At 39.3% G+C, this 12,161-nt stretch overlaps 1 protein-coding gene across 1 annotated transcript in view; it reads right to left on the bottom strand.

The window, feature by feature from the left end:
• Positions 1-12,161, bottom strand: part of LOC126174832 (replication termination factor 2) — a 67,714-nt gene that overhangs the window by 13,493 nt on the left and 42,060 nt on the right. Inside the window, exon 4 of the mRNA XM_049921211.1 lies at positions 3,894-4,152. Coding sequence (XP_049777168.1) covers positions 3,894-4,152 — 259 coding nt within the window. The remainder of the gene's footprint in view (positions 1-3,893; positions 4,153-12,161) is intronic.

Here is a 12,161-nt window from a genome sequence, read left to right on the forward strand (position 1 = left end):
GACAGAATTACAGTCCATGGAGTGGGGGCACACAAGGTCCCCCCAAAAACCAAGAAAATGTCTGCAAACCTTGTCAGCAAGGAAGTTGATGCCAACAGTGTTTTAGGCTAGGCAAGGTGAGTTTCTTAAAGATTTTCTTGAACTTAGAGCAACCATAAATTCTGCCTGGTACTGTCAAACTTTACACAGCCTTAGAAGAGCAGTTTTAAGCAAATGCCGAGGAAAGCTGACATCCAAAATTTTGTTTTTGCACGACAATGCCCGATCTCACACGGCAAACCGCACTAAAGAACTCCTCAATTCATTAAAATGGGAAATTTTCCCTATTCTGCTCTACAGCCCTGATCTTGCACCAAGCGACTTCCACTTGTTTCCCAAAATGAAGAACTGGCTTGTAACGCAGCGCTTTGATGACGACACGGGATTCCAGGCAGGCATGACACTGGCTGAAGTCTTAGGCAGCAGAATTTTACAACGAAGATCTTTCAAAGCTTGTCCATCGCTTTGATAACTGCTGCAATTTGTTTGGTGACTATGTGGAAAAGCAGAATGTCAGTCACTCTTTCAGATGTATATAATAAAATATATTTCTTGTACTTGGTTTTTTTTTTTTTTTTTTTTAAATGCCGAAACGTTCCCTACTTTCTGAATAGCCCTCGTATTCCATGATTTTCCTTTCTCGCTGTAAAATCCTGCAGTCTGGTGAGCAAGAGGAATGATGCTCTCTGCAGTTGAAACAGATTGGAGGCAGGGCACACGGAGTATTGGGATGGGATGGACGTCCACAATCTCAACATGGGATGCTGGAAGTACAATGGGAAGACATATGGCCGAACTTCCAGCACTTAAAGCACCGCACTGGGGGAGGGATAAATTGTTTGGCATCACAGTGGTAGACCATCACCTTGACCTTCTCGGGTAATGTGTCACCCTCGAAGGCCAAGATGAAGGCTCCAGTGGCAACCTCCCATGGACACACTGGGCAAAATGAACTCCTCGGCGCTCTAAGTTGGTGCGCTGCTCATCACCACACTTCAAAAGAAGGTGCCTGTGGAATATAATACCCTGGACCATATTTAAGCTCTTATGAGGTGTGATAGTAATGGAAACATCCCCAGCTTGTCACAAGTGAGTAATGCCTGTGACTGTGCAGAGAATGCATTTTTATCAAGACTGACCCTGACCGCATTTTGGACAAGTTTTCAACTTCCACAAACTTGTCCTCTAAATGCTCTACAAAAAACTGAGGCTTCATCGAGACAAAGAAGTCCCCATCAGCTCTCGTACATATGAGGTACCGGAGCGAATAAGGTTCGCTGCCATCCTTAGCGTGGCATTCCTCCCATGGTGTGGCGAGGGAGGGGAATGATTTAGGATCACACTTCCTTGCATTGTACTGAGATTTGCAATGCTTAGGGACTGCTGGCATTTGATCAGCAGCAAATGATGATGTGGTATGCTTCATTGCGCGTCAACCGCCCTGATGCCACCCACTCCGACCAGGGGCCCTCCCCACAAGCAACACCCAGCTGCAGCACAGGCCACCTGGCAGGATGGCCACTGCCGGGATTCCCGATGCCCCAGGGTGACGGGCAACTACTCCTTGGCATATGTAGGGAGTTAACGGCACAGGCATCAGCAGAGCGATCCCTGTGTGGTCAGGCGGCTACAACCAACAGGGTACATGGCAGCCCCAACACAACAGACTGGCTACCGTGCTGGATATCAGGTGCAAAGAAGTCTGTAGTCATTGTTGGCACAGAAAACGACACTGCATAGTGAGTGGAGGAAATCGCACCCAGGAAAGCATCATCGCTCAAGAGACAGAGGATGAGCAGGACTGCAATGCCATGACAAGAAAGTGGGCTAAAGATCTCAATGCAAGATGGACACAATGCACCATGTAAGGTGCACTTCTCAAATTGGCTCACTCTTCAGGAAAATTTTGAAAAATGGAGGTCAAACCCTACAGGATACCACCACATAAAGGCTGAAAGGTGTGAGACTCCTTTTAGTCGCCTCCTACGACAGGCAGGAATACCTTGGGCCTATTCTAACCCCCGGGTCCGCAGGGGGGGGGGGGGGGGGGGCTAGTAATAGACAAAGAAGGAAAGCAGAAAGGCGGAAGGAGTGCATAGAGGGTCTATACAAGGGCGATGTACTTGAGGGCAATGTTAGAGAAATGGAAGAGGACAGAGATGAAGATGAAATGGGAGATATGATACTACATGAAAACTTTGACAGAGCACTGAAAGACCTAAATCAAATCAAGGCTCTGGGAGCAGACAACATTCCGTTAGAACTACTGATAGCCTTAGGAGAGCTAGCTGTGACAAAACTCTTCCATATGGTGAGTAAGACATATGAGACACATGAAATACCCTCAGACTTCAAGAAGAATATAGTAATTCCCATTCCAAATAGAGAAGGTGATCACAGATGTGAACATTACTAAATTACCAGTTTAGCAAGTCATGGTTGCAAAATACACACACATTCTTTACAGAAGAATGGAAAAACTGGTAGAAGCCAACCTCAGGGAAGATCAGTTTGATTCCGGAGTAGTGCAGTAACATGTAAGGCAATATGACCCTACAACTTCTCATAGAAGACAGGTTAAGGAGGGGCAAACCTATGTTTATAGAATTTGTAGACTTAAGAGAAAGGTTTATAGAATTTGTAGACTTAGAGAAAGGTTGACTGGAACACACACTCTCAAATTCTATAGGTGGCAGGGGTAAAATATGGGGAGCAAAAGGCTATTTACAACTTGTACAGAAACAAGATGGCAGTTATACGAGTTGAGGGGCATGAAAGGGAAGCAGTGATTGAGAAGGGAGTGAGACAGGGTTGTAGCCTATCTCCAATGTTATTGAATATGTATATGGAGCACGCCATAAAGGAACCAAAAGAAAAATTTGGAACAGGAATTAAAGACCAAGGAGAAGAAATAAAAACTGAGTTTGCCGATGACACAAACTCTGTCAGAGACAGCAAAGGACTTGGCAGAACAGTTGAACGGAATGGACAGTGTCTTGAAAGGAGGATATAAAATTAACATCACCAAAAGCAAAACAAGGATAATGGAACGTCAGGTGATGCTGAGGGAAATGACACACTTATAGTAGTAGATGAGTTTTGATATTTAGGCAGTAAAGTAACTCACGATGGTCAAATTAGAGGATACAAAATGTAGACTGGCAATAACAATAAAAGTGTTTCTGAAGAAGAGAGATTTGTTAACATTGAGTATAGATTTCAGTGTAGGGAAGTCTTTCCTGAAAGTATTTACACTGATTGTAGCCTTGTATGGAAGTAAAAAATGGACAATATACAGTTTATACAAGAAGAGAACAGAAGCTTTCGGAATGTAATGCTACAGAAGAATGCTGAAGATTAGATGGTAGATCATGTAACTTATGAGGAAGTACTGAATAGAACGGGTGAGAAGAGGAATTTCTCACACAACCTGACTAGAAGTAGGGATCAGTTGGTAGGCCACGTTCTGAGACATCAAGAGATCACCAATTCAGTACTGGGGATAAAAATTGTAGGGGGAAAACAAGAGATGAATACATAAGCCAGTTCAGGAAGATATAGGTTGCAGTAATTCCTTGTCAAATTGAGACTAAAGTAGAAACTGAAAACACTCAATTTCAACTATAAACTGAAGAATTTTAAGCTGAATTTTGGCAAGAAGTAAGTTAGAAAATTTCCTCTGAAATAAATTTTAGTCAATGCCTTCATATTCCAGGCACCTAAAAATCTGTAAAATAAAATCTTATGATGCAAAGATGGTTGCTGATCACAAGCAATGTAGATATATTATGATGTTATGAATAATATGTGGATCTAAGATATTGTTTTAATACACAAAAAATTAACAAACCAACCATTCTGTTTATTCAAGATCTTCAGTGACCCAGCATCTAATTTACAATTTTCAACTGGTTTTTCTTGTTTTTCTTCAGCATTTTTCTCTTTTGAAGTGCTAGATGTAGCTGTTTCTGGCATCTTCTTTGCCTCTACATTAGCTTTCTTTCCAGCTTTCACTTTTGCATGTCTCTTCTCCAGCCTTTCTTTCATTAGGGGCATATCTTCCTCTACTGGATTAAGGACAACAACATCAGCATCACTAAACTGCTTCTGACACTGTAAAAAAAAGAACAAGTTGTCAACAGAAAATAAAAAATGGGCAGAAAATGACCACCTATGACTCCAATCACACAGAATTTCATAAAAGTTCGTACTGGGCTGTGCAAACATGGTTTTATGTTCAAATCAGAGAAAAATGTCCAGACTTTCATACACATTATAATAAATAAAAAAAAGAAGAGAATTGGAAAATTTATCCCAGACACTTAAATAGGTAAGTTTCCAGACTGTGCATGCCCTATAATAAGAATTGTGTGTTAGCTGCTACAAAAAAAACAAAGCCAATACAGCATCATGAAAGTATTTAAGTCATATTTCTGATTTCTCTTAGCCATGGCTATCCTAAAATAAGAGTGTCCAACAACAGGAAATATTCTAGCAATATTACCACTGTAATTAATAGCACTTACTGTCAAACAACTCAGCTTTCATCAACAGTTTGTAGACAAGAGACAAAACACTATGTACACTGGTTTAAAACCTAAAAGCATAATACTGCCACTGGTTCTCAGTGACTAACTGAACTTGTCAATAGTGAACAGGTAAATGGCATCCATAATGATGTCAAGCTATCAAACTGACTGACTGACTAATTAAATGAAGATTGTCAATGATGTCCAACGAGATACACCAGCATCCATGTCTTCATTCATTCCATTAATAATGTTTCATAAAACTTTCAGGGATTTGGAATGACTCAATGTAAAAGTTAAAAAAATATTTAGCATCTGTTGTAATGAAGGAAGAAAGGAATGATTCAATGTCTCATTGATGACAAGGTCATCAGAGATAAAGCTCAACCTTGGAATAAACAAGGCTGTAGAAGGTAAGTTGTTGGATTGTTCTTTTGAAACAAACATTATCATTTGCCTTAAGTGACTTCGGCAAACTACAGAAAGTCTAATCTAGATGGAGAGGGGGTGGGGGTGGAGGGGGGTGGGGGGAGAGATTTGAAACCATCCTCTACGAAACAAGAATTCAAAATATTAAGCTCTGAGCCACTTCACAAAGTCAGCTGTTGAAAAATGCATCAGTAATTAACAACGGTTAAACTGCTACAAATTACCTGTGTTGACGGAAGCTCATTTTACAGGGTGTATATGCGGACAAGGAAAAAAAAGTTCCCCGGATTTTTCCTGGTTAAAAAATACATTTTTTCGATGCTAAGTGACAGCATACTTTCCCTCGGAACTGCAAAAGTTATCAATCATTTGAATGGCTATGGTTTTATAAACTGGCGTAGAATTTTTCGGCACTTCAGAAAACGAAACTCAGGGGAAAAGAAACACTCTGATGTGCAGCAGCATGTATGCTGCTTATTTTCGTGTTATGGAAGTATGAAAGCGAATTCCACCAAACACCCAAGCTATTTTCCGAAGCATTGAAATCGAGATTGCGATGCACTTTTGGAAGCCAGTCACAGCTCATGTCATGTGATGTCGCCAGCCAATGACAGCGGATATTCAAAGTATAGGACATGTGATGTAGTCAGCCAATAGCAACATCACTGTTAAGTAGTGCGAACACACAAATAGGAAAAATTAGTGGTTTAAATTATTATACATAGTGTTGCTACATGTAAAACAAAGCTTTCACATATAATATTGGCCTCAAAGGTTTGTGGGGACGTAGAACCACCAGCTCTCACCCAAATAATATCGCTACCCTACCGCAGTGAGAACAGCTGTATCTTTGCCAGATCAGTTCTCTGTAGTATACACTCTATGCTACACACACTGTGTATACGCTGTATCATAGTAAGTGACGGGAGTGCGAGTGATTATTTATCGCCGTAATTATCACGTCCTCTCTCCTACCTATAGAGTAATAAGCTGCAAGACAAGCTATGCTTTCACATATAACGATGATCTTTTTGTGCGTGTTACACTTTAAGATACATCACACATATGTGTCAATAAAATGTTTAATAACAACATAAATGTCTGATCTTCAGGACTCTTCTTCTAAACCGCTCGACCTCAGAGTTGATTTTCAAATGAGAGTCAAACGGTCTGCGATTTAAGAAAGTCATCATACATTGTGGCACATAATTCATCTTGCGTAAAAGGAAATTTACTTTGAAAGTAATTCAAACCACCATTCGCAATATTTCCTGTGACCTGTTAGAAATAGATTTGTTTCAGCAGTTGCCAAAGAGCGTCAGATAACAGGTGTCATCGTGCTTGCACAGCTATGATGACATAGGAAGCCCATGTGTTTGTACGTGTTAAACATTAATTAAAAGATCTTACATTATGTCATAAAAGAAACAAGACATCAAAGAATACTCCAAGAGCATCGGAAATTTGTGAACCACACTAAAATGCATAATTTGGCTTATAGCGCATATTCGCATGTCCACATTACCAATGAAGTACGCCCTGACCTGATATTAAGCTTTTCAGAGTGGTTTTCGGGATGTAAATTTTCTTGGAGTACTAGTACTGTATTATCTCATGTTTGGTTATTTATTATGGCATAATCCCATATGTGCTAGAAGATGAAAACATGCACTGAAATGCAGCGAACAGTTGAAACCAGCTAATAGCGTGGAATTAAACACTTCATTTCAAATAAATTGACTGCCTCAGTGGAAAAGACTGATAAAAGCCAAATTTCTTTAGCAAACTGACAAATATAACTTCATTGTTCTATAAGGCGATTAATGCTCGGCTGTCAGAAAGGTGGAAATAACATAAGATTTGAAACTAACAACATTTTAGCCCTCTGTAATTATGTAAATGTACTTTAATTCATGTAATAGCTCCCAGTCACAGATCCGTTTTGTTTTCATTTAACGCGAGAGCAGTAAAGGAAGAGGAAACAGCAAAATCACTAAACGTAAACACAGGTCACGTGGAGGCTAACCCACCTCCCCACTACAACTCAGACTGCTCTGCACATCTGCCCCACATCTACGATATCAGACGGGTCACCACCACCACCACCACCACCACCACCACCACCACAAGTCGTCATGCTCATTGCTGAGCATTGTGACCCCATGATACAAGCGTTTCCATCCCATACGGTTGCCAGCTTCTCTTAGTGCCTGCTGAAGAGGTGGACCAGAGATCTTCTTCATTTGATCTATCCATCTGCTCGCTGCTCTTCCTCTTGGTCTCGTGCCCTTGATCTTTCCTTGCAAAATTATTTTCTCTAGATTTTCTCCATCTCTTCTTACAATATGGCCAAAGAACTGGACCATTTTTTCAGTGACATGAAAAGAAAGTCATCTGGAAATGTCAAGTTGTTCAATAATGGACACATTTGTTGTTCTTTCGGTCCATTTTATGCGTAGCATCCTACGCCAGCACCAAAGCTCAAATGCATCCGACCTGATGTAAAAATGAACATGAACTATAGGTCAAGAGCATTTTACTGCATCAGATTCAAAATTTTATCAATAACGGACACAGGAGTCTCAATACAACCAATAAGCAAGTGATCTGGGAACAATTCCTGTAGTAAATAAGACCTGTGTACTGTTTGGTACCATACCTTGACACAGATGTAACCTCAACTTACGGAGAGTGTATGTCTCAGGAGTACGTGAATTATAATGGCTATATTTTTCACATTAAGACAGTAAACAAGAATAAGAAACAATTTTTGCCTGCTATGTACGCATTTCCATATGCCGCCTTAACCACAATTACATTTTGCGTCTGATTATAATCAGTTGTAAATGAATGTCATTTCATTTACATGCTGAACTACATCTTCAAAAATGTTGTTTCTTCCTTAAAAAATTAATTAAAAAATTGAAAAAGAAAGGGAAGAGAGAGAGAGGGATTAGTGCAATGTTATCAAGATATTTTGTTGGCACTTGAACACAATATACATAGACTACATATTTTTTGTATGTCAAGTTTTGAATGTGTTTTATTTGATTTCTCCTGCAATTATAACACAACTTACATTTAGCACAATGATTTGAAAGAAAAAGTATATGTCCTCCACATTTCTCATCATGCAACCAGTGAAACTGTTCCAGTGAGGATTATATGCAGTTAAGAATCCTAAACTTCAACCTTCTCTTATAAACCAACTGTATAAATCAGAATTTGTATGCCTGTACAGACATTTCAATAACACTTCTGAACACAATAGTTGGAGTTCTGAGACCAGTTGAAGAATCAGACACATTGGCAGTTACATAGCTTTTATGGAGAATAAATTAAGTCTTCCTTCTCCTGTAACTCATTGTTAGATGTGTCTCCTTACATCACAGACACGCAAAGTTCTGTGATGCTTTTATGTGTTAAATAGACAAAAAAATGCACTACTTAACACTGGTAGAAAGATCTTTCTGAGACGAAGAAAGATACTCTTCAGCCTCAATGGTACGCCCTTCCCCATCCACAGAGGAACCAGTAATGTCAATGATTTTCACTTCTCCAGTGTTCAACAGCTGAGGTTCGTTCATCTTCCTTTCCTAACACAAGTGTTCAATAAAATCATCTGTGTAATTCTCACAATTTGAAGAGTCAGGAGATTTCAGAAGCAAGTTAATAGTGCTTGTTCAGAACAAGCACTTTATTGTTCTTTCTGTTGGATACCAATTGTAGCCATCTTTTTGATGGTACACTGAAAATAAATTATCTAGGGCATCTTGATTCCACCTGCTATAGTCAGTAAAATTTTAACTGCAACAGTTTATTCCTCTAAAAAAAATTGAATTTTATGTATGACACTTATAACTTCTTTTAACCTTTCTAATGCTTCCATTACTTCTGAACACTGTTTTGATAATGCACAACTATCTGGGCCAGAGAAAACTGCTGTACTGCCATTGCTTGAGTCCAACAAATTGTTATTAAATTTATAAAACTAGTTGTGTTCTTTACTTTTTTTTTGAGTCATCAGTCTTGTGACTGGTATGATGTAGCCCTCCACAAATTCCTTTCCTGTGCCAATCTCTACACCTCACAGTAGCACTTGCAATTATTTGCTGGATGTCTTCCTCTACAGTTTTTGCTCTCTACAGCTCCTTGTAGAACCATGGAAGTCAATCCCTGATGGCTTAACAGATGTCCTATCATCCTGTCCCTTCTCCTTGTCAGTGTTTTCCATATGTTCCTTTCCTCTCCGCTTCGGTGCAGAACCTCCTCATTCCTAATCTTATGAGTTCACCTAATTTTCAACACTTGTCTGTAGCACCACACCTCAAATGCTTCGAGTCTCTTTTGTTCCGTTTTTCCCACAATCCATATTTCACTACTATACAATGCTGTGCTCCAAACATACACTATCAGAAATTTCTACCTCAAATTAAGGCCTATGTTTGGTACTAGTACTCTTCTCTTTGCCAGGAATGCCCTTTCTGCCAGTGCTAGTCTGCTTTTGATGTCCTCCTTGCTCCATCAGTCATTGGTTATTTTGCTGCCTAGGTAGTAAAATCCTTAACTTCATCTACTTCATGACCATCAATCCCGGTGTTAAGTTCCTCACTGTTCTCATTTCTGCTACTTTTCATTACTTTGGCCTTTCTTTGACTTACTCTCAGTCCATATTCTGTACTCATTAGACTCATGTCCAGTCCATTCAACAGACCATGTAATTCTTCTTCACTTTCACTCAGGATAGCAATATCATCAGCCAGCTGTATCACTGATACCCTTTCACCGTGTATTTTAAACCCACTCCTGAATGTTTCTTTTATTTGCATCATTGCTTCTTCGATGTATAGACTGAAAAGTAAGGGTGAAAGACTACATCCCTGTCTTACACCCTTTTTAAACTGCGCACTTCGTTCTTGGTCGTCCACTTTTATTATTCCCTCTTGACTCTTGTACATATTGTGTATTATCCATTTCTCCCTACAGTTTACCCCTATTTTTCTCAGAATTACGACCATCTTGCGCCATTTTACACTGTTGATCGCTTTTTCCAGGTCGACAAATCCTATAAACATGTCTTGATTTTTCTTTAGTCTTGCTTCCATTATTAAATACTACGTCAAGTTGCTTCTCTCGTGCCTTTACCTTTTCTAAAGCCAAATTGATTGTCATCTGACATATCCACAATTTTCTTTCCCATTCTTCTTTATCATCAAACGGGGTGATTTCGGACGGTTTTGTCGTTATTTTGATTGTAACTTTCGTATATATTGATAGATTAAATTATTGTTATGGAAGTGGTCGGGTATATGTGTAACGAATAAAATATCCCAGAACCAGAAAGTGTATGTGTAGGTATATTTATCTGAGGCAGTTAAATAAAGTGTCCAAAGTCACTCCATGGATTTGGGTGATTTTGGACACACGTGTTTTTTAAATCTCTGTCTGAAGTTACAGTATATAGAGGGTGAATTCCGACAGTTATTGCCTTTTTTTAAAATTCTACATGATTTTTATTTGATTTTGGTGACATTTTACACATTGATCATGTTGCTAGGTGGGAGATTTTCCAGCTTTTCTTGATATTAGAGAAAAACATCTTAACAGTCTCTTTGTTCACTTCTGCACGAGCTCGTTTAATATTTTCACTTAAGCGAACGGAAAGATCTTCTGACTGTCATTTGAGGAATAAATGCACCCATTCTTCTCCTGGGCAATTATTATGAAATTTCTTCTCTTTTCAGCCAGATTTATCAAGGTAGCCTTTAACTAAGTATCTAATATCCAATTTAGTGAAGGGAAATCCCCAATGTGTAGCCCACAAGATACCTTGCTTCAACATTTCTTCTTCTTCTTCTTCTTCTTCTTCTTCTTCTTTATTTAGCACTGACTGTCCTCCCATTTTATTCGGATGTGCTTCCTGCACTTTATTTTGTAAGGTTGATTTAGGAATACCATACAAATCACACGCTTTTCCGTACGATAATTTACCACTCTGAATATCACGAACAGCTTTATCTAAAAGTTCCGGGTCATAATTACACCATACTGTAGCACCTCTCCTGCTCTTATACGTTCTTGGCATTATCCGAAATCACTCCACACAGTACAGTTTTACAAAAACCGTCATTATTTTATAACCTTGCATGAGAAACTCGTCAAACTTGTACCGAAATTGTCTCAATGCTGTTCGCTACCGAGCGTCGACAATTACGGTTACAATAACTTCCCACTCGGCGCAACAATAGAAAGTTTCCACTTTACGATAATGCATGGATTTTTAACACTGAGACTATTCATCAGTTATTCACCTAGGGAAACAATTGATGCAAAATAAAAGTTGTGGAAAGCAATAAATGCAATCTTGTGCTTAAAATAACTGGCGCACGGACGTTAAAATAAGTAACACTCTGTTTCTATGCAGTGACAAAGAGCAAATAAGCCATACTCTCCGAATTCGCCCCGGTGTCCGAAATCACCCCATCTGACGGTATATTATTTTTGTCACCAACTTAGATGCATGAGCTGTTAAGCTGATTGTGCTATAATGTCGCACTTGTCAGCTATTGCATTCTTTGGAATTGTGTAGATGATATTTTTCTAAAATTCAGATGGTATGTTGCCAGACTCAGAGATTCTACACACCAATGTGGGTAGTTGTTTCGTTGCCACTTCCCCCAATGATTTTAGAAATTCTGATGGAATGTTATCTATCCCTTCTGCCTTATTTGATCTTAAGTCCTCCAAATCTCTCTTGAATTCTGATTCTAATACTGGATCCCCCATCTCTTCCAAATCGACTCTTGTTTCTTCTTCTATCACATCAGAAAATCTTCCCCCCCCCCCCCCCCCCCCCTCCCCACATAGAGGCCTTCAATGTACTCTTTCCACCTATCTGCTCTCTCCTCTGCAATTAACAGTGCAACTCCCATTGCACTCATAATGTTACCACCCTTGCTTTTAATTTCATCAAAGTTTGTTTTGACTTTCCTATATGCTGAGTCAGTCCTTCCGACAGTAATTTCTTTATCAATTTCTTCATATTTTTAATGCAGCCATTCCGTCTTAGCTTCCCTGCACTTCCTATGTATTTCATTCCTCAGCGACATGTATTTCTTTATTCCTGAATTTCTCTTATCATTTTTGTACTTCCTTCTTTCATCA

Source organism: Schistocerca cancellata, chromosome 3 (assembly GCF_023864275.1).
Source record: "Schistocerca cancellata isolate TAMUIC-IGC-003103 chromosome 3, iqSchCanc2.1, whole genome shotgun sequence".
Taxonomy (NCBI): domain Eukaryota; kingdom Metazoa; phylum Arthropoda; class Insecta; order Orthoptera; family Acrididae; genus Schistocerca; species Schistocerca cancellata.